This window comes from Uloborus diversus, unplaced genomic scaffold (genome assembly GCF_026930045.1).
Source record: "Uloborus diversus isolate 005 unplaced genomic scaffold, Udiv.v.3.1 scaffold_12, whole genome shotgun sequence".
NCBI classification, from domain to species: domain Eukaryota; kingdom Metazoa; phylum Arthropoda; class Arachnida; order Araneae; family Uloboridae; genus Uloborus; species Uloborus diversus.
Window position 1 is genome coordinate 3155172 of NW_026557876.1, and position 25671 is coordinate 3180842.

Below are 25671 nucleotides of genomic sequence, written 5' to 3' on the forward strand. Positions count from 1 at the left end.
GTAGATAAAATAATGGAGGCAAGGCACTTAGTATGCAATTAAATACAGTTGTAGTCAGTTGTGACTCTGAATAGGAATAGGTTTCACTGGACAGTATTCACCTGACGTCACTGCGGGTAAAAACCCTCACCGCATTGTGGGAACTGTAGCAGACGAAAATCCGGCACCACAGCGTATAATATCACTTGCTTTTGTGTGACTTATAAACTCTTCTTTCTGTTTAAAAATGGGAGATTTTTTTTACGTATTTAACTAAGAAACGCTGTAAAAGAATGATGAACGATTCATTTGATACGAAATACTTTCTTTATAATCGTATTTTCATGGGTTTAAGCCTCTTTGGTTCCTTATCACGAACATGGTGGAAAACTCGAATTCTCTTTTTATTTTCTCCGTTTCTCGGCATTTTCCATGCATTCGTAAGTCTTTTTAAGCCCTTAACATGTTCATTATGCGCATCAAGTCCAGTAATCCTTAAATAAAACGAGTTTTTTTAGCACTGCTGACACTGCGTGATTGGTCAAAATACCCGCAGACGGACAGCTAGTGGGACCGTTGCCAAACCGTGAATAAGGTCCCTTGAACTCGACATCCAACAGCGATTGCAAACCCGGTGGATTGCGATTGTCTTTTTTGCGATTGTGTAGTGTTTCACTTGAAGACTTGTGTTTTTCTCCACGCTCGACTCCTCTCCTCTTCCTTTCTTGTTCATGAACGGCAGCAGCGTCTCCCTAGTTACGTCATCTGCATCGAGCATTTGTTTTTCTTTCTCCATTCGTGCCAAAATGTCTGCACCGCTGGAAGGGAACCCGCACGTGTTTCTCGATGTCAGGATTGGCGAAGAGCGAGGTCAGTCCCACCCTTTACAATATGTGTCTCTCCGATCTACCACATAATAATCATTTTAGATCAGCTTAACTGTTCAGCTGTCGCCCGAAAGGTTGGGAAGTTATACAAATACAATACAAATACAAATGTGACGACCAGCAACAGGCACTGGGCCCAGCTAGGCTGGTCCTAGTCAATTAATTAGTCCCCAATGAAGATCAATGGCCCTCTTAAAGCTATCCACTCCCTTGCTCATTACCGCCTCTTCCGGTAAGCTATTCCAAGTGCCCACGACCCTGCTAAAGTAGTAGTTTTTCCTGATTTCCAAGTTAGCCTGAGATTAAATAGCTTAAAACAATGACCCCTTGTCCTGCTTTCCTCGCAAAAATTTAATCCATTTACATCTTTCATTTTGATAAATTTAAATAACTGAATCATGTCCCCTCTGACTCTCCTTTGCTCCAGGCTATACATGTTAAGCCTATTAAGTCTGGTATCATAATCTAAATCTGAGAGTCCCCTTACTAATTTAGTTACCCTTCTTTGAAGTTGCCGGTACTGTCCGTTTTAAATACAGTGCAACCTGTATATCTCGAACCTGCCTATCTCAAAAACCTCTCTATGTCGAAGTTCTTCATTTTCCCTGCACATAAAGTATTATCTCAATGTTTTCCCCCATGTTTATCTCAAATCAAATTTTCCGAAAACCTGTATATCTCGAATTTCGACTAAAGTGTCTTTCTTGAATTCGATCCCCGACGGTCTTTATTAACTGGAATTTGGAGACGAAAAGCATTTTTCTTAATATTAGCAGTCACATAATGCTCCAGAATTAAAACTTTATGTACAAGAAGCAAGTTTTCCAGCAATTATATCCGTTCGGAAACTGAGAGGAAGGGGACATTGTTGATGAGTAAAATTGCTTCCAAAGTTTTACTTTCAAGTCATTGCTCCGATTACTTATTTTTAGAACTTTTTCAAAACCTCTCTATCTCGAAACCTCCATATCTCGATTTTTTCATCTCTTCCATAACATTCGAGGTAGACAGGTTCGACTGTATTCCGTTTCGGTTTGGAATTGTCCTAAAAAATCGGTGCTGTGTCATCCATTTGAAAGAGATGTATCAGTAGCAGTGGCGCACACAGGAATTATGCGAGGGGAGGGTCCGAGATCAAAAGCCTCATTTTCATATTTACCCCAATACATCGTCAAACATATTGACTTGATTTTGTCGATTCGCGTGAACGGAAAACAGTAAAAAATAAACTATTGAATAAACAATTAGCATTTTGTAATGAAATATACTTAAACAAATTACCAGAAAGTAAAATAACTTTACGCTTTTACTTTTCTAATAGTTAAGAAATGGATGCAGCAAAGCAGATTCATCGTTGTAAAAGCACCAGAAGTTCATAGAATGTCATTTTAATCCATAAATACAAAACTAAAAACATCGTTATTATAGTGTGTTCATTTAAAATCACCATTCTGCTTCTTTTAGGTCATTTGTTATACAAAAAGTGTATAATATTTTAAAAAATCTTTTAGCATAAGGATTTTATTTTTTATATTTATTAGAACTGAAATTATTGTTCGCTTTGTTTGGAAATATTTTACGTACAAAATACATAGAATCGTAATCAATCGGGGAAAAACAAGACTTATGGGAGGGGTCCGGACCCCCTGGACCCCTCCCTTGTGTGCGCCACTGATCAGCAGTCATTATTTTCTCGCAGTATTTAGCAGTGCGGCATGAATGGTGCTGTTTACGACCTCTGTCTCTTAGGAGTGCTTCATTGACATTTCGCGCAGTGGAGCAGCCACGGGAGAGGTTTTAGAACACAAGCACATTCATTTCCTCCATTAAGATCAAGGGAAAAAGCAGAATATTTGAGCTTTTCCAAGCAGAATAGGTTTCAACAAAATATTTTACTGTTTTCAATAATCGAGAAGCAGTCAGAAATTACTTTTCAATTCTTAAATATAAAAGTTGTATTTCATGATGAGCAACCCACGTCCCCCCTGGTATAAGATCGCTAAAATGGTGTCAATAAAGCTCTACAGGGTACAGAGGTCGAAATTAGCATCAGCTACTTAGGTGCCATTGGCAACCAATATTTTTTTTCTTAGGTGCCGTTATGCTTTACTTGGTTGCAAGTTGCAAATGCGTTCAATAACATGCTGAAATTTATACTAAACTATAATATGCATGCAAACAAGCTGATATATATGTACAATGCATTAAAATAATGCATTTTGAAATCACCTGCTAAGTTTATACAAGTACCATAATTACTATTAACTTAATTTAGTGACATAAAAAAAAAAGACAAATTCTAGATTTTAAAAGTATTAAAAATATTGACAAGATGCAAAAGGATTGCAATCTCGAACACGATACGCAATTTTTCCACAAAGTACAAGTTTAGTGTTGGAATGATTTCGAAAATACATTTATTCATCAAAAAGAAAAACAAACGCAGAAAACAGGTTAATCTGAAGTGGCATGTGTCCAATTGCCAAATAATATTAATATATTTACAAGATTCGAAAGGATTGAAAGGTCAAAAGCGAAAATAAACTTCCCGCAAAGCACGTGTTCATTGTCCGCATGTATTGAAAAAATAATATGTTATAAATTAAAATAAAAAAGAAAAAAAGCTAACCTAATCGTAGCATATGTAAAAAAAACTTCTATATTTTAAAAGTATTATAATATCGGCAAGATGCAAAAGGATTGCAATATCAAACACCAGAACTATTATTCCGAGAAGAACGTGTTCAGTATTGAAAATTGCATTTATGATGTGTTTTGAAAAACAATTGAGCGCAATTTAATAAATATCTTTAAAAATAATAATAAAAATAAAAAAAGCGAATGAACCGCCTGCACTAATCAACAAGAAAACTACTTATTGTTTCGAATCTTGCAGTAGGACAACCATCGATGAATCCAGTATCTTCTTTTTTTCCAAAATCTTTACAGACTTTACATACCATCAGGTCTGCACCCTTTCTTTCCAACCACGGAAAATGCTTTTGCCACTTGATGAAATTTGCAGCGTTGACACTTTTCCATGTACATTTAGAAGTAGCATCTACTTCGTCATTATTTTTTTCTATTTCGACTTCATCGGCAATTCTTGGCCGTTTATTTCCGCTAGCCCCCAAGCAGAATACTTGACAATGTTCTGCAACGTAAAATCATTTGAAAAAAAATGGTTCTGCAAGTACTTCAAGCATTGATACACAAGCAACAAACGTTACCTTTTCCACAAATCGAGAGCCCGTAGTCAAAATCGTTTCATACAGAAGATTTTTTTTTTTAACTTTACTTGTTGGTATGCATTTCTGTGGAACCTAAACCGATTGAAATTCTCCAAAAATATTTTATATGCTTTCTAAAATGCTGAAGAATCAGAATCTTTTCAGATTTAAAACACGAAATTTCTGCAGATACAAGTATCTTTCAACTCCAGATAGAATTTTGCACAAATTCTGCAGATTTCTATTAAGTTCAAAGTAAATTTTAAGTTCCTGCAGAAGACTTATCGATATACAACATTTTTCGCGAGCTTTCCGCCGAATTATCATAATTTTCGAGAAATTTAGGTTTTTTTCTAAATTAAAGAAATTTGCAGAATTTGTGCAAAATTTTATCTTGAGTTAGAAGATATTTGTAGGAAATCTGCAGTTTCTGCAGAAATTTCACAGAAATCTCTAGAATTTTGGCAGAAAATTTGTCTGCGTTTTCGTCTCACGTTTGAACAGAATTGTTCTGCAGCTCAGTCATCTGTTCTGCGACGTACGTCGCAAATTTAGCAGTATTCTGCTTTGGGGTCCGCTAGTATTTAGTGGCGTAAAATATGACTTTAAGTTACGTTTACTCATATTTTTAACAAATAAAAAATGATGGTAGCGATGATTAAAAAAAAAAAAGAAAGAAAAAAAGATGAGCGAAATCCTGTGCGAAAAAAAAGGAATCCTCGTGCTCGCTGTGCGTTCGTGTTACGATGGGGGGTCGAACTTGAAGCATGAAAAAGATCAGACTATCTACTCAAACAACCCTGAGATGAGTCCGGTTTTTAGGGGTGGGGCGATCGGGGGTACACAACACTAAGGGAACAAAGGGGAGAAAAGATTACTCCAGAAAGAGGAGGAATGGAGGGGTGTGCTTGCAATGACACTGGCTGCTACAGTTCGCAGGCGAAGGTGGGGGGGGGGATTGTTTAAGCTTTTCCGACTGAAAGCGATACTTCCAGGAAATTTTCCGCGATCGCAACGCACGCAGGTGTTTTTGGAGACAAATCTTCCGAAAGTGAAAGCTTAGTAGGGGGGAAAGCTAGGCGTCACAGTGACGACTACGTTTCAAATTGCAGTCGTCAAAATGAAATTTACAGTTGCAAAATACGACTAACGACCGCTAATTTCGAGCACTGACAGGGTATCATGGTCCCTCAGCACTTCCATCTCTGTACAACTTCTTTTTAGGGACATCTAGTGAGAGGAAGCCTACCGCACCCGATTTTCTGAGGCTCTTAACCAATTCTCATCGAAAGATCGAAATCGTTATTAGCTAGCATTTGCCATTCAAAAATACATGAATGTATTTTAGGAGGAGCTTTTAAGTGATCTCGCGAAAAACACGCAAAAAATGAATATAAGATTAAAGTAAAACTAATAATAACTTTTCCCACTTTCTTCGTTTCATAGTGACATCAATACGAATTATTAATTGTTTTTAAGAACTTACTTAGAATGAATAATTACTAATCTGTAGAAATTCTTTGATATTGAGTAATTACGCACAAGGGCACCCATATGCATAATTTTAAGGGGGCTCAAAAATTTTCCCCATGGTTTAGCAGAATATTTTCCCCATGGAAACTGATTTTAGTACAGATTAGAGATGTTAAAATTTGACATTTTTTTTTTATAACCTATTCATTATTGGCTCATATTATTCATTAATGGCTGGAAATTTTTTTTTTATGCATTTTGGCAAAGAAAAAAGCACTAACAGCAAGGAAGTTCTCATTTCTAAGGGGGGGGGGGGCTTGAGCCCCCCTACCCCCTATATGGGTGCCCTTGATTACGCATTGTAAATGAATGGGAAAGAAAGCAACAATTTTTGATTTTGAAAACCCCTCCCAGAAAAATTTTCTGGCTGCGCCACTGATTTCACGGTATTTTGGACAATTGTAGAGTCCGTAACATTCCACATTTTTGCCAGAACTATTTACTTTACTGTTTGATTGGCACATTATTTCATTTCGAGTGTTGGTAAGACGAACTCAAAATGAAAGAATGTGCTAATCAAACAGTAAATTAAATAGATATGGCGAAAAAAGTAGGAACTACTTTGATATACCCCCCCAAATCGGAAATTTGGCGACGTTTTTTTTCCTCGCCAAGGGAAATACCTGTTTTTGGCACCTTTTTTTCCCACAAAACTTTTTTTAAAAAACTCAAAAAATGATACAAAATGCAAGAATACATTAAATTTTGCAACAGGAAAAACCTAAAAGCTGAAAAAAACCTAAATTGGCAAAACCAAAATAAGGAACAGCAACCCTAAAAAGTCCGTAGTAGTGTCAGATTTGGCGCATAATTTTTAGGGGGGGTATATCAAAGTTATACCAAAAAGTCATTTTCCGGACTGTAAGACATAAATATCAAAAATATATTGTGAAATGCCCCTTCAGTAATTTCGTTCAGGAAGTGATGACGAAAATCTGTTTTTTTACAATTTCACTTTGTATTAGTTGAAACGTGTCAATGAAGCATTCATCATAAAGGGATTACGTTCGGATCAATTTGCGGAATGGAACTCCGGAATTCGCAGAATGAGGATAGATGTTCCGAATCAACAGAACTCCAAATTTGACCGATTGATAACTTCGCAGAATAGAATTCCTCTCGAATTTTTTCAAAATGGGGATATGTTTGCGGGAATCCAAGGTACGAAATTCGAGGGAAAAAGGAATTTTTGGGAGGCCCCGGTTTCGGATGTACTCGGGGCTCCAAAGTTTTTGACGCCTGTGCCTGATAAAAGGTCCGATTTTGTTCTTTTCCTTTTCACCTTGCCATTAAATTAAATGAGCAGTTTGATTTGACCGCTGGTTTTGTTAAATATTTCTCAACATCCCTGAATTTTTGGAAAATGTTCAGTTTATCACCGTTTTTTTTGGATTACTTTTTAACAGAACCTTGTAAACTGTATGAACGTGTGGGGTGCATGGTCCGACTTGGTTGATATGCTTTTCAGAAGCGACTTCTGTTACGATTTCGGTGATAAGTATTTGGGCCTGCAATGGAATTTCAAATTGCCAGCCAGCATATTTGTCAAATTTTAAAACTCATGGCTAAATGCTAAAATTTCATTCTTTTTTGTGTGAAAATTTTCAACTTTTTAAATACAAATACAAAAGTGACGACCAGCAACAGGCTCTGGGCCCAGCTAGACTGGTCCTAGTCCATTTACAATCCCCAGTGAAGATCAATGGCCCTCTTAAAACTATCTACTCCCTTGCTCATGACCACCTCTTCCGGTAAACTGTTCCACTACCCTGCTAAAATAATCATTTTTTCCTAACATCCATGTTAGCCTGAGGTTTGAATAGCTTAAAACAATGACCCCTCGACCTGTTTTCAGTGCTAAACTTCAGCCCCGTAACATCTTTCATTTCGATAAATTTAAACAACCGAATCGTGTCCCCTCGGTCTCTTCTTTGCTCAAGACTGTATATTTTTAGTCTTCTAAGCCTGGAATCATAGTCTAAGTGGGAAAGTCCACTTTAAAGCTACTGCAAACAAAAATCGTAACAGCAAGCCCTTCTCAAAACTCGCAATTGCAGAAATGAACCCTTTTTGTGCAAAAAAATAAAAATCGGAAGTTTTTTAATGTATAAATGTTCATTATGTTTCATTTTCCTCCTTCTTATAACATATTTGAACTTAGCCACAAAATACTTCCAAATTTTTCAGAAAGCAAGGCTCGATTTATACCTGGGTTTCAATTTTCCTCCAATTTCCCTCCTAAAAGTCAACTTATGCCCGATGGTATTTGTATACAAAGTTCTGTTGTTGCAATCAAAATTAAAAATCATTTATGTAAATGTATTTTTTTTAAAAACTAGGGGGCTCTTCCCCCTGCTCGCTAATGTTCACCAACCCCCGAAGCTTGTTTCACAGTCTTATTTGATTCGCAAAGGTTTAAGTCGTCGGTTAGAAAGAAATAGATTAAAAACGCATTATGAGTTCTTTTTGGATCAAATAACTTGTAACAACTTGCAGAGTCCTTAAGGGCTAAGGGGCTCCTGAGCATTGCAAAACTGCAGTTTTGCATATTTATGGTACCAGTAATATAATTATGCTCTTTAGCTCGGTTCTTGAATTGAGTTGGGGCTAAGATTTTTCGTTAAAATCAAAACCCTTAAAGTTTGTGAATAAGAAATAAGAAGAAACATGTAAATCGAAAAGACGTAACTATGGCAACGCCAAATAAAACATCAATAATTTTAATGGAGATAAGGATTATTCAAACTTGATATTTAACAGCTTGTAACTTTTTTCCTTTGAAGTTTTTCGACCATAGGTCAAGTTAGTTCTGAAGTAAAAAAAGCTGTTCTTTTCAGTGGTGTCAAAAACAAAACTGTAGGACAATTCCTTCGCTTTTTACTGATAGATTTAATGAAGGAAGTAGTGCCTAAATTTTAGCTCAGCCTAAAAAAGTTCGAGCTAAAAACCAAAATAACTCCTGCTGTATTTAAGTTAGAGCATTGAAACAAATTGTGTAGAATGCGGAAAATTCTACCCTTTCCAACGATATATAATATTGATAGGAACTGATGTCATATACCCCACCTTTGGCGACTTTTTCCTGTTGGCTCCAAGAAAGCGTTGCCAAGAAAACAATGTATGATGACATATGTCATACATCGTTCTTAGCAGGCTTGGAGTCGATTACGAGGGAATGTAATCGATTACGATTATGATTACGGGCCAAAAAAAAAGGGGGATTACGATTATAATCATCTGGCAAAACGTAATTACAATTACAGCAATTATCCGATTATGTAGAAAATGTAATCGATTACGATTATAATATGCCGATTACGATTTTGGTTACGATTACAGACTTATATTATAATGTATATATATCACTCATTTGCATCAACAACGTGATAGTTGAAAATTATGTTTTTTGATTTAATATTAAAGAGATAATTGCAACTACCGTGTTGTATTAACTTAAAGATTATTTACTTTGTATTATCGAGCTGTTGCAGGAAAAAAACGTTAAAAGAAAGATTTAAAAAAAAAATCTAGAAAATTCAAATTGTGTACATTACACAATGCTACAATGACTGTACAGGTATAAGCATACTCTTTTTCAAATGGATACACAGTGCATTTGGTTTTTGACTCAGCTGTTCATTATTATTTTGCCATTGCAGTAGTTCTGCCTTAGCTCTGGCTTAAGGGCAATGACTTACTGCTAAACTGCTCGACATTTTAGAGCTTTTAATTTCTGAAAATTGCGTGGTATATTTCAGCATTGTATTCTCAATTATTTAGTATATTATCAGATAACTTAATACGCAGCTATTTAAAAAGAAAGAACCTTATATGGGTCTTTATGCAGAAACACTGCGATGTTATAAAATACTCAGAAAATGGAATAACTAAAAGATACGGAACTAAACAATTGAAAATTTAAAAAAAAAAAAGGAATTAAATGCATTTAAATGTAATTAATACTTCCAAGATGTCTGTTATTTTTTCTCTCTCATTCTTTGAGAAGTGAAAAAATTTCCAGCAATACTAAACAATCATTGAATTGAAGCAGATGACGCAGAAGTGAAAAAATACTTGGGTAGTATTATTTTTAGCAAAACAACAACTCTACAGGATCAATTTTATGATCATTTGATAAGCTATTTCCATATGCTTTGATTTCATTCTTGAATCAATCACTTACTAAAGAAATATTATTTTTTATTAAATTTGGGAAAACAGATCACGTACTAAAGAAATTGCACTTTTACAAGTACTAAAAGCTTTCAACTTAACACTTAAAAAAAAAAAAGATTGGGCATAACATGTGTTGCTATGATTTCCTATATTTTGTCATACAGCTTTTTTTTAGCATAAATGAGTATTTTATAATAATATTTCATCGCAGTTTTAATGCAGTAGTGAAGTTCAATTTTTCTCAATTTAAAAATGTGGCTTAAAAGATGATTAAATTTCAAAATTTGTGTCAATTCCTTGATACAATAAAACGTAAACAAATTTTATAAAATCTATCAATGCAAACTTTTTACTTTCATGCATACTCATTAAACTTTTGCTAACTGCGTGGTTTGCATAACAGCGGCATTTTTAAGAGCTGTCTGGTATTTTCTTTTTACTGTGAATACTGATTTTCATTTTACAAAGCTTTGAATTGAGATGGAAAGATGAAAAACTGTTTCAAAATTTAATTTGCCTAACAGATTTTATGTTTGCAAAGCAAAACAGAAGAACTTCAAAGCCTATTGGTTTACTTCTGAAAAGTTGTGCGGTTTATAGAGAATTGCGTTATATAGGTCGGCGTTATAAAGGTATTCTACTTATAAGTATGTTTTAGATTTAAGGAATATCAGACAACCAAATTTAAATTTAAAATCTGAGCGCTTTCTCTTGCATCGAAATTATTTCGAATGTGATACTATAAGTGTATATAACGATAGGAATTCATTTTGTGATGTGGTACTAAACTTCCATCCACTGCATGAAAAAGTGTTAAAAATTATCAAATATTTTATTAATTTGTTTACTATTTGGTTGCAAATTTTTGATGTACAGGGTGATTATAATTAAAGTTCCACTTTCAAAACGCTGTAAAAAAAAAACCACTGGTCAGAATGACCTCAAATTTCAACGGAATATTATCGAAGAAGGGGGAAAACGTATGCCAAAAGAAAAATAAATAGTTGGAATTTTCAGCAAATAGATGATTTTAATAATAGAATGATGATTTTAATAGATGATTTTAATAATGAATAGATTCAATTTTTATTTACACATCCTGTACATATCTTGTTTTTTTGCAGAGTTTACATTTCGAAAAAGGATTTTATACACTTTTCTAATTAAATGAATAAACCAAGAATTTTATAAACTAATGTATCATAAAACATTAATTTTCTCAATTTTTGTGTTTTGGACTTAACCGCATTGGCTTCTGAGCGGCTCAATTAAAAAACAATTTTTCCCATCCGATGTGATATGACCTTTCCGTGTTGGATGGGCTTACTTAACTAACAGTATCACACCAATACCCTCATGCACGCTGAGTAGCACGGTGTTTTAACGTATAGTTTACACCTTAGGTAATGTTTTTTGATTTATTTGTCATTTGTAGTCGGCCACTATTAAATATGATGCTTACAGTGCCAGGGGTCTGGCCAGAGGATATTTGGGTCCGTTAACGGACCCTTCACAAAAATCTGATCAACCAAAACGGACCTTTCACAAAATCCCGATCAAACAAAACGGACCTTTCACAAAATCCCGATCAAACAAAACGGACCCTTCACAAAATTCTGATAAACAAGATCGGATCTGTCACAAATTGTTTATTGAAAGAGCAAATCTGAAAGCAAAATAACGCATATATTTCTGTTCGATAATTTTTGGAACCTTTTTTTAAGTCAAATTAGAGGGATCAGCTTATACAAAATCGGCTAATTTTAAAAAAAGAAAAAAAAAAAATCAGCACTCTTGCGATGCTCCTGCAAGCGATAAATAATTGCTACTGCCAAATAAATATAATGGTTGTTTGTTTTATCACAGCTAATTAGCAGGACGTTGTTTTAAACTTTTCTGAAAAGGCATTGGTAAGCACTTTTCTCCACCCATGATTTAATAAACAATAATAATATATATCTGGGAAATGAACCTCGAACTACAAAGGGATAGTAAGGGTGAGGAAAAAATATGATCGCTTCAGATAGGGTTACCAACTTCAAAACCATCACCACGTAGCGTCTTTCGTTGAACCTTTATAATGGCTTTATTAGAAAATATTCTCATCATTTTGTTGGCTTGTCAATATTTGTGTTTTTACGGTGCGGGTGTGATGTTTAATTGTTATTTTGGGAGAAAATTATATGGGTTTTGATTTTTCGATGCTAACAAGGATAATTAACTTTAAATAAACTCTTTTAATTACCGTTTTTTTTTTTCTTTAGATGTCTACATTTTGAAAAATGCAATCTTTTAACATCCGAGATGAGAATCATATTTTGTTCTTTTTTCAAGCTAACTTTGCTTTATTAGGATGCAAATAAATGAAAAGTCTTTATTTCTGTTAGAACTCTCATTTCAAGTTTTTAAAGCAAAATTCCATTTTCTGTTATGAGTCAAAAATTAAAATGCTGAATAGATGGTTTATTTTATTTTATTATTTTTTTTGGGGGTGGGGGGGGTCAACTGTGTCCACAGATATTAATGATATGTTATCATAGGACTCTAAAATGCAATTTTAAAATAATTTTATCAAAAATATTTCTTTTACGAGCCGTTTTTATACTTTTGATGCCTTCACTTTGAGAATTGCGATCTCTTTGCATCCGCTATGGGAATCCGATTTTTCGAATTTTTGATGATTATTACGCTTTGTTAAGAGGTAAACAATTGAAATATCTTTTTATTTTTGTTAAAACGACGGAATTTATAAGTTTTAAATGAAATTCTGTGCTTTTTAAGAGTGTTCCCATCAAGTTCCCCCCTTCTTCGATAATATTCCGTTGGAGTTTGACGCCATTCTGACCAGTGGTTTTACTTTTATAGTGTTTTGAAAGTGGAACTTTAATTACAATCGCCCTGTATTTGGCGAAACCGAATACTCTGTATAGGCAACGTACTGAGTACGAAGCAACGGTGCATCTCTGTAAATGATACTTAAAATGCTGAGTGTTTTTGAAGTGCGTTGGTTGGAACATTTTTCTCTCTTTCACAGTGGGGAGGATCGTGATAGAGCTCTTCAGAGACGTCGTCCCGAAGACTGCCGAAAATTTCCGAGCCCTTTGCACCGGAGAGAAGGGGATCGGTTCCATGGGGAAGCCCCTGCACTACAAGGGATCCCCTTTCCACAAGTGTAAGTGTTTTTAAGCATTTCCGCCTTTTTTTGTTTTTGCGATTGAGCAGCTAAAGTAGCTTGGTTCATTTAAGGGGACTGTGTACCTTGCAAGCTTTTTCTTTTATTTATTAATTTTGAAATATGACACTGGGCATAAAAGTTAGTAAGTTTATTGGCATGCAAAATATCAAGCAAGAAAATGCAACAAAATAAAAATTTAATTAAAATTAAAAATTTTGAAATTTAAAATAAAAATTTTAAAATGCTCCATGCGACTCAATTTTTGCTTTTTTTTCAAACAATTTGCATTTTATCAGAGAAGAGAAGATTGCCAAGAACTTTAGGTATCCATTTCAGGATTGGTCCATTATTAACAGCACAATTTTTTTTTTCACGTAAAGTAATAGTTTTTGTTGCGAATATTACATAAAAATCAAAACTTTAATATTTTTAAGCAACATAAAATTCTCTTAAACCTTAATGCATACCTAGTTTTATCAAACTACTACCAAAGTAGCATATTCTGAAATTTGAAGCATATTGAACAAAAATGAAGTCGCATGGAGCTTTTTTCAATCTGTGTCGGCATCGAATTTTCCAGTCCGAGATAAATGACGTTAAAGTCGAATTTCACCTACATTTCTTGATCTTCGTATTTCAATACCTCCCGAAAGATATTTTCACGATGACTAAATATTTGACATTAATACCAATGTGAGAATTTATTCAAACTTAGTTTACATGTTTGACACTTAGTTTTACTTAGTTTCTTGACTTTGTTTACATGTTTTACAGCCATTTTAATCGAAAACATGCTCTGTTTACTTTATTTTAAACGCATATAACTTCGCGATAAAGCATCATATCAACAAGAGGTTTTTTTCGTACGATTCAGCACACTTCATATATTGTTACTTCCACGGAATAAAAAAAATCATACTTTTGGCCGATTTGAGTATTTAGAAGGTCCACGGTCCCCTTAAGGAAATCATAGACGAGGACAAATTTTCGTTTAAATATCCGATTTGCATCATAATCCCTCATAGTTTGTGAAATTTTTTTTATAACATCGTAAAAAAAAAAAACGGAGCTAATGTGTACACCACATGACCCTCGTGGCAGAAAGCTGCCGACACGGCGACATTGTCGCAGAATGAGAGAGAGTTAGTGCAGAAAGATTTTGCACTAAGAAGCAGCGTTTAAGTCAAGTTTAAAAATCCTTTAGCAAAAAAAACTAAAATTGGGGGGAAAGTCTTTAGCAAAATGCTAAAATTCAGGCTTGACATCTTTGAAGAAATAAATGCACATTATGTGATATCTTTTAAAAATTTGAAATGAAAAATTCAGAATTGTTCTTGATATTGAGAGAGCAAACTTTTTTTTTCTGAAAACCACCAACAATGTATTTATTGGGGGGATAAAATGCCCATTAAGACAAAATATTGTTCAACTTAATAACAGTTTATGCATGTTAGATATGATTTATAAATACGATTAAGTTCAATATCGCTTCCTCTCTCTGATTGTACACATTTTCCCCCCCTTCTTTTTCTTGTTATATTGGAGCAAAAAAGCGAAAATGCTTTGTTCCACTTTCGCAGTTTAAATAGTATTTTCGCATTTTGCGAGAAATGCGATCGTAGCGGAAACCCTGCTAAGAAGGGAAAAAAGGGATAGGGGGAAAAAAGGTCAGCAATAAAATCATTCTGCAGAACAATACCAAAGGATAGCTGTTTCACTGTAAAAAATGTGACTTGACTATAAATGAAGGAAAGGGGCTGATTTCCCACGAAAAATAAAATTGCGACATTTTACAAAAAAAAAAAAAATTTGGCGAGCGCCAAATCGAGCGATTATTGATGACTGGCAACATCGGATATCGGGAGGTATGGCATGGATTAAAACCAGTTCTAACCAGAACTTCTTACCACGTGGAGCGATTTTAAAGCAACCCTCTTTTGATCAAAGAAGAGTGGCTGGTAACGCACATGTTTGTGTTTGTTTGTGTGAAAGACCTGTGCCGACTTGCTTTTTTTCAACCCTGTTGAAAAATTAATTTAAGCCCTTAAAAATTGCTTATTTGCGGTGTCGCAAGTTGCAGCAACAGAAAACAGATGGAATACTTGATAAATTGTGTTCTCTTTTGGGCCGACCAATCGTTATTCAGATGGGGGTGCTTACATGAATGAAAATCTTCTCTCTTTGGAGAAGTTAGATTTTTTTTCTAAATGCATATTCTAATTAAATTCTTTTTTCTTCGTATGGAAAGAGAACTTTTGTTTGCTCCAATACTTGTTTTAAATTCTTTTTTTCACATGAGGAGTAGTTCTAGTTGCAGGCTGTTTAGTATTCCTAATAAACCTTTGCTCTTTGTCTTTGTTGTGAACAATTTGTAATGTTAATATAAGAAAAGTTGCATTTAAATCAATAAATTAGTTTTAAAATTTATTTCAATTATCATGTACAGTGAAGTCCGGTTACAAATAATACCAATGCAACGAAATTTCCGTTTCAACGAAGTAAAATATCAGTCCAGATGTAATTTCTAGTACGTCACTTGGCTTTCGTCATAACGAACGAAATTTGTGGTCCCTTGAAGTTTGTTGTAATGGGATTTAATTGTATTACATATCTTATTTCTCCTAATCACAGGGTTGGCTTTCTGCCGGCAGAAACTGGTTATAACTGGTAAAAACTGGCAGAAACCGGCAAAAGCCTAAAAATATCTTTAATAACTCAAGTAATTAGTAAATGATATTTGTTGAAACATCACTTCATCATTTAAAAAAAAAATAAAATCCCATGCTAGTGCCCTTGATTTAATTCAGAAAGGGAACTTTCCAATTGCAGGGGCTCGTAGTATTTGGATTAATTTAACAAAGGATAAAAAATCATACAGGGGTGCTTAGGAAAGAGGAGTGATATACAGAATTAAACAGGCATTACTGATTGCAATTTGCTCACTTATATGCTTCCTCTAAATTGTGATTGAAATTATCATGTCATGTGCTTCAAGAAGCAAGTACCAGAATTTTACTTGCTTCAATTTTGTACCTAATGTCACAGCTTTGAAAAACAAATTGGCCCCATTTCTCAAAACTTAATTTTCCAGTCAAATTTTTACCACAACCCCAGTTACTACATGGTGGACCAGTTATACAATAGATAAGTTTCACGAACATTGCTGGCTCCTTGATGCATTGTCTGCTAGCTCTTCTGTTTTAAGAATATTCTAAAATTTCTCATTTGTGCATAGTAAATTGAGAACCTGTTTAGATTTTTGAAACCACCTTTTCTAAGAGGCAATTGCAGGGTTCAAACAATGTAACATTTGATTTTGAATTGTTATAGTTTTGTAATAAAATTACAGTACTTTGGTAAACAAATTAACATTTTTTTCATGCATTTTCAGTTGCATACCAAGAATTATTTTTTTATTTTGTGAGTTTTTGCCAGTTTCTGCCTCAAAGTTGCAGAAAGTGGTTTTTGCCATGCCGGTTTTAATCGGTTTCTACCAGTGGTTTTAACCGGCTTGGCAGAAACTTGCCAACCCTGATTAATCATGCATTGAAGTGTGCAATATTATGGATTCAATACAGTCATCCCGAGCCACATTTTGGTTGATCTAGTTTTGGCCAGTTTTAACCAGTTTATGCCAGTGGCATGGCCAAAACAGGTTTTGTCCGGTTGAAACTACAACCCTGCGCCTCGAATGCCGTCCTTGCCCCTGACCATGCACAGTTTTGCCACGCCACAGGGAAAACACAGGGAATTCAAAAATCAACAAAAAAACAGGGAAAATCCAGTCAATTTCAAAAATTTCCTCAAAAACCTGGAAAATACAGGGAATTTTTTTTCCTTCTTAAATTAAAGTTACAAAAATCAATCCCCAAATATATAAACTACCAAAAATTAAATAAATAGTAATAATTATAATGAGAATATTAATAAAGTTCAGAAATAAAGTAAAATAAAAAATGGTAATTTTGCTTGAAAGTTTTTTTTTTAAAGTAAATATTAAAATATTTATCAAAAAAATAAAATCTTGAATTTCATGATAATTTAGAGTGTATGAAATGAGTCGTCAATAATCATTGTTCTGGGTCACTTATACACTTTTAGGTCCATGGCTAAGAGAAGTTTTTTTTTTTTTTTGAATAAAAAGTTGAATATATTCAACCACCATGCTATTATTTCAGTTATTATGAATTCTTATTTATTTTCCCTTATTTATTTAGAAGTTTGTGTTTCGTTTTTTTACCCTGTGGTGAAATGATCAAGATATTAATGTTCTTTTCCAAATAATCAGTGCTCGCTCGTTTGTAATGTTTTATTTTCATACAGGGAAAACACAGGGAATTTTTTTTCCAAAATTGAGTGGCAACCCTGATGCATAATCTTTTAGTGTTTGCCTTTCTCTATTGTTCTGTTTGCCACCTTTGTGTTTCAGTGATTCGCCGATTCATGGTCCAGGGGGGAGACTTCATCCTGGGGGACGGGAGGGGCAGCGAGAGCATCTACGGATTCACATTCCCGGACGAAAACTTCCGGCTCAAGGTGAGTTCATTTCCATTCTCGAGGGATGTTACGGCTCCAAAATTGGATTAAATGGCTGACATACCATAGACTAATAATATGAATAGACCGAGCTATGGCAACCCTTTTGCTGCTCATAAACCAAACCATGTGACTGGTGGATATCCTAGCAACAGCGAGCGTTGATCGTAGCAGACGATCAGCGCCCGCGAGAAATAAAACAAATAGAATTGATGGAGCACGGAGGAAGGATCTTTTATGAAGTCCGATTTGTAAATTTGTTATTCTAAGTTGAAAATGTTTTGTTAATATAGTGAGTTTTTCGTTTAGATAGTACTGTGAATTTTCTTTAGTCAATATCAATAACTCTCTAAGCAATTAAAGGTGCAAGCGCCCAAAAAGAATCGGCAAACGGTAAGATTTTTGCCTACAATTTCAATTTAAGATACTGATTAGTGCATTTTTGCATTAACGCAAAACGTTTACTCCATTACGTTCACGCCAACGCTGACGTCGCACTTCCGAATGAAATAAAAGTTACTGAAAACTGATCAAAAACTAATTACTAATGTCAAAATAATGCGTAACTAAAAGAAAAACAGTTCAATCTCTGCACCTGGAAAAAAATTATAATGAAAACATATTACGTCTTAAAATACATGTCGAGTGCCAAACTAATAGATAATGTTGCCATCTAGCAACCATGTTGCCAAAGTTTTCGGCAAGCCTTCCACCAGTCACATGATGTATGCATAAACCAATTTTTTCGTCAGCAAGTCTGGGAAAGCTCGGTCTACTCTTATTATTAGTCTATGTGACATACCTGCCAACCGGAAGTTTTACGGAGTTGCATGTCCCTTTCCGGTTATGAGTAAAATCTTCCGGATTTTTCATGTTTTGTAGGGAAAGAATTGTGTCTCGCCAATTATGGCGCTAACGATGCTTTTATGGAACGAAACACCTCGTTTTAGGCCCCAACGAGAGGTTGCCGTAATAGAATCAGACGAGAAGGCAAGATTATGCGCCGCTCAGTGATACAGCGCATGACTTCATCGGGATCCAATCGAAGCAAGCTAGGGAACGATTTCAAAACCCGTTTATCATCTTCTCGTTCACTCAGTTCGTGCTGTTTTCGCTTCGTCCTTTTTTTAAAGACGAGTCAACATTATTTCTAAACCTTAAAAGAAAGCAATGCAAGTAATTTTTTCTAAACAAAAGTAAGTTTAATTGATATGAAATTCATCACTAATTCCACATTGTTAAATGTAAAGTAGGTAGGTGTCCTGTTTGATTTTATTTTGCGTTAAAACTTTGTGGATAAAAAAGAAAAGTCTTCCGGGTTTTTTTTTCTCGGAGGTTGGCAGGTATGGGGTGATTATGCAAACAAGGAAATTTTAAAAGTGCCTTAATTTGAAAAATAAATAAGTTAATCTTGGAAAGAAACAAAAAAAGAGAAGACCTTTGAGGAGAGATAAAATCTCAGACTGAAGACTTGAATTCGTGAAGGAACAACCACAAGTGACAGATTTTAAAGCGCAGCATTTTAAGAAATCTGGTCTCGCGCAAGACCATTCGTGGTTGTTGGAGTCACGTGACTTGAGGCCCAAGCTTTCACTTCATCAATGATTGAACTTAAAATACACCACCAGCTCAGTTATTCCATCCGAGGACTGCAGTTTAGTGCTTTTTAGCACTCGTCAGCCCGGAATAGAAATCACATGAGCTGGACGCGAAAAAAACCTCTTACGGGAGCCAAGAGAACCAAACAATTGATGATTGGACTTGCTCTCCTCCATTTACTGATTCTTGCTCTAAGGAAAATACCCAAACAGCTGCATGCAGAGTTCAAAAATATCGTAATATTTTGGAAAATGTCAAAGCTTCCGATATTTTGATATACAGTAGACCCTCGTTTTACGTGGGTTTATTTTACGCCGTTTCAATTATACGCAGTTTAGGATTTGACACCTTTATTTTATTTCACGTGGATGCGGCACGATGCAAACAGATAAAACATTCCTCTCTTTCAAAATACAAACTCCTAAAGATTGCAGGTATCGCGTAATCAACTGTATTTTGGCGAGCTAATCATCGAGTTCAGGGCGCTGGAGACATTTTATGCAATGGGTTCCTGAGCTCTTTGCAGAAGTAAAGTTATTAAACTCACACAGTTCAGAACTCACTGGAAGAAGAGCTTTCGGGAGTGACAGAAGAGGCCAAAACCAACGAGGATACCGACATCTGTGAAGCACAACCAGAAATGTTCACGTTGAAAATTTTGAGCCATTCCCTAGACGATAGGAGTGATCTTTCTGATTTGTTAGTGAAGGAAGATTCTATCATGGAAATGACGCAAGTGGTCATGGATGCGTCAGTGCTCTGAAAAGAATTACAGAGAAATTCTTAATGACTGCCAAAAGAGTATCACAGCCAGCTGCTCTTTATAAGCAGGGCACGAAATTAGTTTGTTTTCTTTATGCATGTTGTGCATAAAAATCGATATAAGTACACATTAAACTTATTATACAATTATTCATCAGTAGAATGAAGTATTTTTTTATCGAAGGAACCAAACCCCTATTTTAACACTACTATTAGGTCTCAATCTACGTGGTTTCAATTTACGGCATCGGGGTTCGCCGATAAATATCACGATATATATCCGATATTTATTTTGAAAATATCATGGGGATATTTTGGATATTTATTTTTTTAACTATGGAATTTTCAATACAAAAAGTAGATTAATCATAGTAATATTGTTCATTTATTAAAAATAACCAAAAAGTTATGTAACATATTTTTATGATGTATTAATACATCATTAATATAACAAAGTAGAATGATATTCCTTTTTTTACTTGTATTTTATATTCATAAAATTATGAGTAATGTAACAATTTCAATACATTAAAAGTTTCTAGTTAAATATTAAACGTAGCTCAGAAAAAAAGAAAATGTCTCATGACTATGCACCAAGTAATGCATATTATTTATTTCTGAATCATATAACTGTAAAAGTAACTAACAGAAGCAAAATGAGTAAAACAGCTAATGCTAAAACATCTCCATTAAAATGTAAACTGAAACATTAGATATAAATAATGCAAGAAACCTTAATTTTAAGTCTACATATTGTAATTGTAATGTAAGAAATCAAGCAGAGATTTGAGGATGCATTTACTATTTTGAAGACTTTAGTTTGTGCTGATTGAAAATATCAGATATCAGGGTTCGAAAATATCTGATATTTTGATATATATAGGATATTTTGATATATATCCCATATTTATTTTGAAAATATGATATTTTGATATTTTTGATATCTATTTTTTCAACTACGGTATTTTCAATATAAAAATTATATTAATCATAGTAATATCGTTCATTTGTTTTGGGAAATAGCCAAAACGTTATGTACTATGTTTTTATGATATATACATTATTAATGTAACAAAGTAAAATAGTATGCCTTTTTCATTTTATATTCATAAACTTAATAGTAATGTAACAATTTTAAGTCACATTAAAAGTGCCTCATTTAATATTAAACATTGGTCAGAAAAAAAAAACTTTCTTATGACTGCGCACCGACTGATACATATTATTTATTTCTGTATCATATAATAGTGTAAAACTAACTAGCAGAAGAAAAATGAATAAAACAGCTAATGCTAAATGAATTCCATTCAAATTGATAGAAATGTAAACTGAAACATTAGGTATAAATAATGCAAGAAACCTTAATTTTAAGTCTACATATTGTAATTGTAATGTAAGAAATCAAGCAGAGATTTGAGGATGCATTTACTATTTTGAAGACTTTAGTTTGTGTCGATTGAAAATATCGGATATACAGGTCCCAATACAGGCTGGTTTTGCTACCGTTGTTCGGTACCTTCACAAAAATCTTGTTTTGAAATCGGTACTTTCACAAAAATCAAGTAATAAAATCAGTAGCTTCACAAAAACATCGAAAATTTCACAAGAATTCGCGTTTTAAAATATAAAATTTGTTTCTCTGTTTAAAACAAAATATACTCATAAAATAAAATTCTAAGCAGGTTTATGTGAACCATCGCTTAAATAGAATCCTTTTTGTAGTATTTTAACTAATTTTTAGCCGTTTCTCACCAAAGTGTATTTATGCAATACTATCGCAATCTTTAAACATCTGTTTTGGGGAACCGTTTTTCTCATAATTTCCTATATTGTACACAGTACATAGACCATTGGGTTAAATTACGATGGTATTTTTCGTACTTCTTAGGTTTTTAGTCCCCCCCTCCCCACCAAAAAAAAAAAACCTGTTAAAAATAATACTAGATGACATTTACACTTTTCAAACTAAAATTTCATATGTTCCGCTACTTCTTTTACAAAATTAGGATGCGTCTAAAATTTCACAAAAACAATGCTGATAAAAAAAAATTCACAAAAATAGAATGATGCAATACTTTTACAAAAATAGGTAGCAGGAAAAAATCCTGGATTGGACCCTGATATATCAAAATATAAGATATATATCGGATATTATCGAAAATATATTTTTGAGCCCTGCACGGCATTTCCGTAGAATGTAACCCCCCCATAAAATGAGGGTCTACTGTACAGGGTGTCCCAAAACAACCACATAAACTGTGCGGCTAGATTCCTCATTGTTAGTACATAAAAACCGCAGAAAAACACCTTCCTGTACGATCCATAGTTTACGAGAAAAATATGGAAAACAAAGTGTTATAAAATTCAAAGTAACCTTTCTGTAAAAAAATCTTTTATTTAACTTGAACACAACTTGCTTCTTGCAAGGTAAAGCAACTGAATACATAGTGAAAATAGAAAAATGTGGCTGAAAACCAACCGTTGGAAAAGCAGTTACATGTGCAGCCACCACCTGATTGGTCCATTGATTTCATCATATTTAAATTAGCTTCTGGCTGTTGACCAATCACATGTTGGCTACAGTTAAGATACTGAAAAACTAATTTTATATTAAGAAATACTTAATCTAATTTTATATTAATTTTAATAGATAGTTAAATATATATATTATTTATTAACATGAAAGAATACTCTACACACACAAAGTATGACGTCACTGCTGGCGCAAGAAAAAAGACTTGAATCAACAGCAGTAGACGTACATTACGTATACATTTGACTCCCGCTACAATGCGATCCGACTTACGCGAAATGGCTATAACGGGATTTTTTCCCCCGGTAAAAATTTTTATTCCTAACGCGAATTCTTCACCCGCAACACGAAAATTTTCCGAAGGGAATCGCGGTTTTTTCGTGAATGGACCTTCATCCCACTGGCATCACTGAGAGCGGAAGTTCCCACACCGTACTAGTCTGAACATCGCTTATACAAATGACTCTGTACTCCTCATTTTCCATTTATTTTTTTCATTCTATATGGGAAAGTTGATGAAATATAATTGTTGGCATAAATTAAAGTTAAGTTTAAAATCCAGAAGTTAAGATATTTAAACTAAGCCAACATTAACTGGCCGTGTAATGTCAAGTTGGAGACAAGCAAAAAACATGTTTCAGAAAAATACATTTATTAAATATGACTAGAATAACATCCCCATAAAATACAACCCCAAAATATCATAACAAAAGTGGTTCCAAAATATAAAGAAAAATGTCACCAAGATGTCGATGCAGTCACTTGCCACTCCGAAGGATCAGGTAGAAAACTCACAAAAGGTCCGCCGAATCACACTTCAGGAATGTCCGAATGAAAAGCACCATTACACAATTCGTAGATCGGTGAACATCACAGGTAGACACGTGGAACTCACATCCCCGACATTTTAATTTGCCGGACACAACACAACAGGTTCTTCACCTGGATTCACTAATTCCAGGACTTGGAATATTAAACATCACATACCACAAAACCCCCGCTAGCATCGCGGGGAAAAACCCCCCTACACGTGAGCCGGACTAGGCTTCACGTTCAGAACCAACCACTGGGGATAGTTGAAAGAAGAAAAACGAGAGCGTAGAGTGATCGCTTGCTGCCACTCGCCACAATATATATGTTTTATCAACCAATGAGATTCCATGCCTCGATGACGTCACCACACTAACTTCTACTTCAACCATCACTCATTTGCATATTCCACTACCGCGAATCTTCGTACTCCTCTCCATAGCACGTGCGGTCAACGAGTGGAATTAATTCGAGTCGATCAGGTGACAACTCAACTTTTCTGAATCGACACATCGAGACATGCAATCTCCGATGGTTTCAGTAAACAGTCGCCATTACTTATGGCGTGGGGGAATCGTCGATTGAAGTGTTAGCACCAACTAGTTGACAGGTTCTACTTTTACCAGACTGGGCTTAAAGTAGGTACACTTAACTTTAAATTATTTTCTTTAAATTATCGGCTGTGGACCGAGAATAAAAACTAAATAAAATAAAATAATATTTTATGCTAACAAATTCCCCCCTTCTCGGTTACACAGCACGATACACTTCAAAACGACATGAAAACTGACATATTTCAAACAACAATAAAAAAAATTTTTAAACACTTTTGAGAAACATTGAAAAATTTACACATTTGAATATTAAACTTTTACATTTTCATAATTACCAAAAATGAGTTTGCACATTTTTTTCAATGTACCCCGAGTCAGAGGCTTGGTAAACGTATCTGCAGGATTTTCTGCGCTTTTCACATATTTTAATTCAAATGTATTCTCCTCTACTAAGTTTCTCAAAAAATGATATCTGACATCAATATGCTTTGTTCTGGAATTTTCTATAGGGGAATTTGAAAATTCTATTGCAGCTATATTGTCACAATTAATTACAGACCCGTTAAATTTATATCCAGCTATTTCAAAATGTGATGTTTCTTCTAAAATTCTTTTTAACCACACCACCTCTTTTGCTGCTTCTGTCAAAGATATATACTCAGCTTCCATGGTGGACAATGAAACACACTTTTGTTTAAATGTTCGCCAGATAATAGGTACTTTGTCAATGTAAATAATAATTCCCCCCATCGAAATCCTATCGTCCCTATTTGCAGCATAGTCTGAGTCAGAAAAACCATTGATTTTAATTTCATTTATTGCAGATAGACTTAATTTATAATAATTTGTATATTTTAAATAACCTAAAAGTCTTAATAAACACTGCCAATGTCTTTTACCCGGATTTGCTTGAAATTGAGATAATAAATTAACTGTATATGCAATATCCGGTCTAGTTTTCCCTGCTATATAGGACAAACATCCCAATAAATTGCGATAAGGTACTTTCTCCATTTCTTTTATTTCCTGGTCCGTTTTTGGACAATCACCTAAAGACAAAATTGTACCTTTCGCTATTGGGAGGGTCGAGTATGGGTATTGATACTTTTCAAAATTTTCACAAACTGTCTTAATATAAGAATTTTGGTGTATAAAAATTCCCCCATTTATTTCTTCAAATTCTACCCCCAATAATTTTTTAGTTCTCCCTAATTCTTTAATATCGTAATGTTTTGATAAATCCTGAATTGTTTCCTGAATTATGATTTCATTTTTTCCAAAAATTATTATATCATCTACATACATCAATAAAAACACATTTCTGTTTCTTGTATAGACACAGTTACTACTTTTAAATTTCAAAAAATTCAGACCTTGGAGAACCTTATCAATTTCCAGGTACCAATTTCTCCCCGATTGATGGAGACCATATAGCGATTTCTTTAGACGGCATACCCAGTCTTCTTTTCCCGGGATTACAAAACCCTGTGGTTGTCGCATATAGATTTCTTCATGCAAATCAGCATAAAGATATGCGTTTTTTACGTCTAATTGAAAATGGCTCCAACCCAGGAATATTACCAGAATTGAGAAAAACATTCTTATCAGGGAGAAATTGATAACTGGGGAGAAAACCTGAGAATACGATTCTCCTGCCACCTGCCTGTTTCCCATCGCAACCAATCTGCTTTTAAATCTGGCAATTTCCCCTTTAGCATTCCTCTTCAAGTCATAGACCCACTTATTTCCAAGTACTGGTTTACCAACTGGCTGGGGAACTAACTGCCACACCCCCCTTTCTTGAATCACTTTCATTTCTTCTGACATGGCTTCTTGCCAATGTTTTACTTCTGGGGTTTTCAAGCATTGATTATAGTTTTGGGGAATTAGCACTTCT

At 34.4% G+C, this 25671-nt stretch overlaps 1 protein-coding gene across 1 annotated transcript in view; it reads left to right on the plus strand.

Annotated features, from left to right (window-relative positions):
- The first annotated feature begins 765 nt into the window (after positions 1 to 765).
- LOC129232399 (peptidyl-prolyl cis-trans isomerase D-like) overlaps positions 766 to 25671 on the plus strand; it is a 104849-nt gene continuing 79943 nt past the window's right edge. The window contains exons 1-3 of the mRNA XM_054866544.1: positions 766 to 849; positions 12840 to 12977; positions 17410 to 17516. Of these exons, the coding sequence (XP_054722519.1) occupies positions 786 to 849; positions 12840 to 12977; positions 17410 to 17516 (309 nt within the window). The 5' untranslated portion in view covers positions 766 to 785. The remainder of the gene's footprint in view (positions 850 to 12839; positions 12978 to 17409; positions 17517 to 25671) is intronic.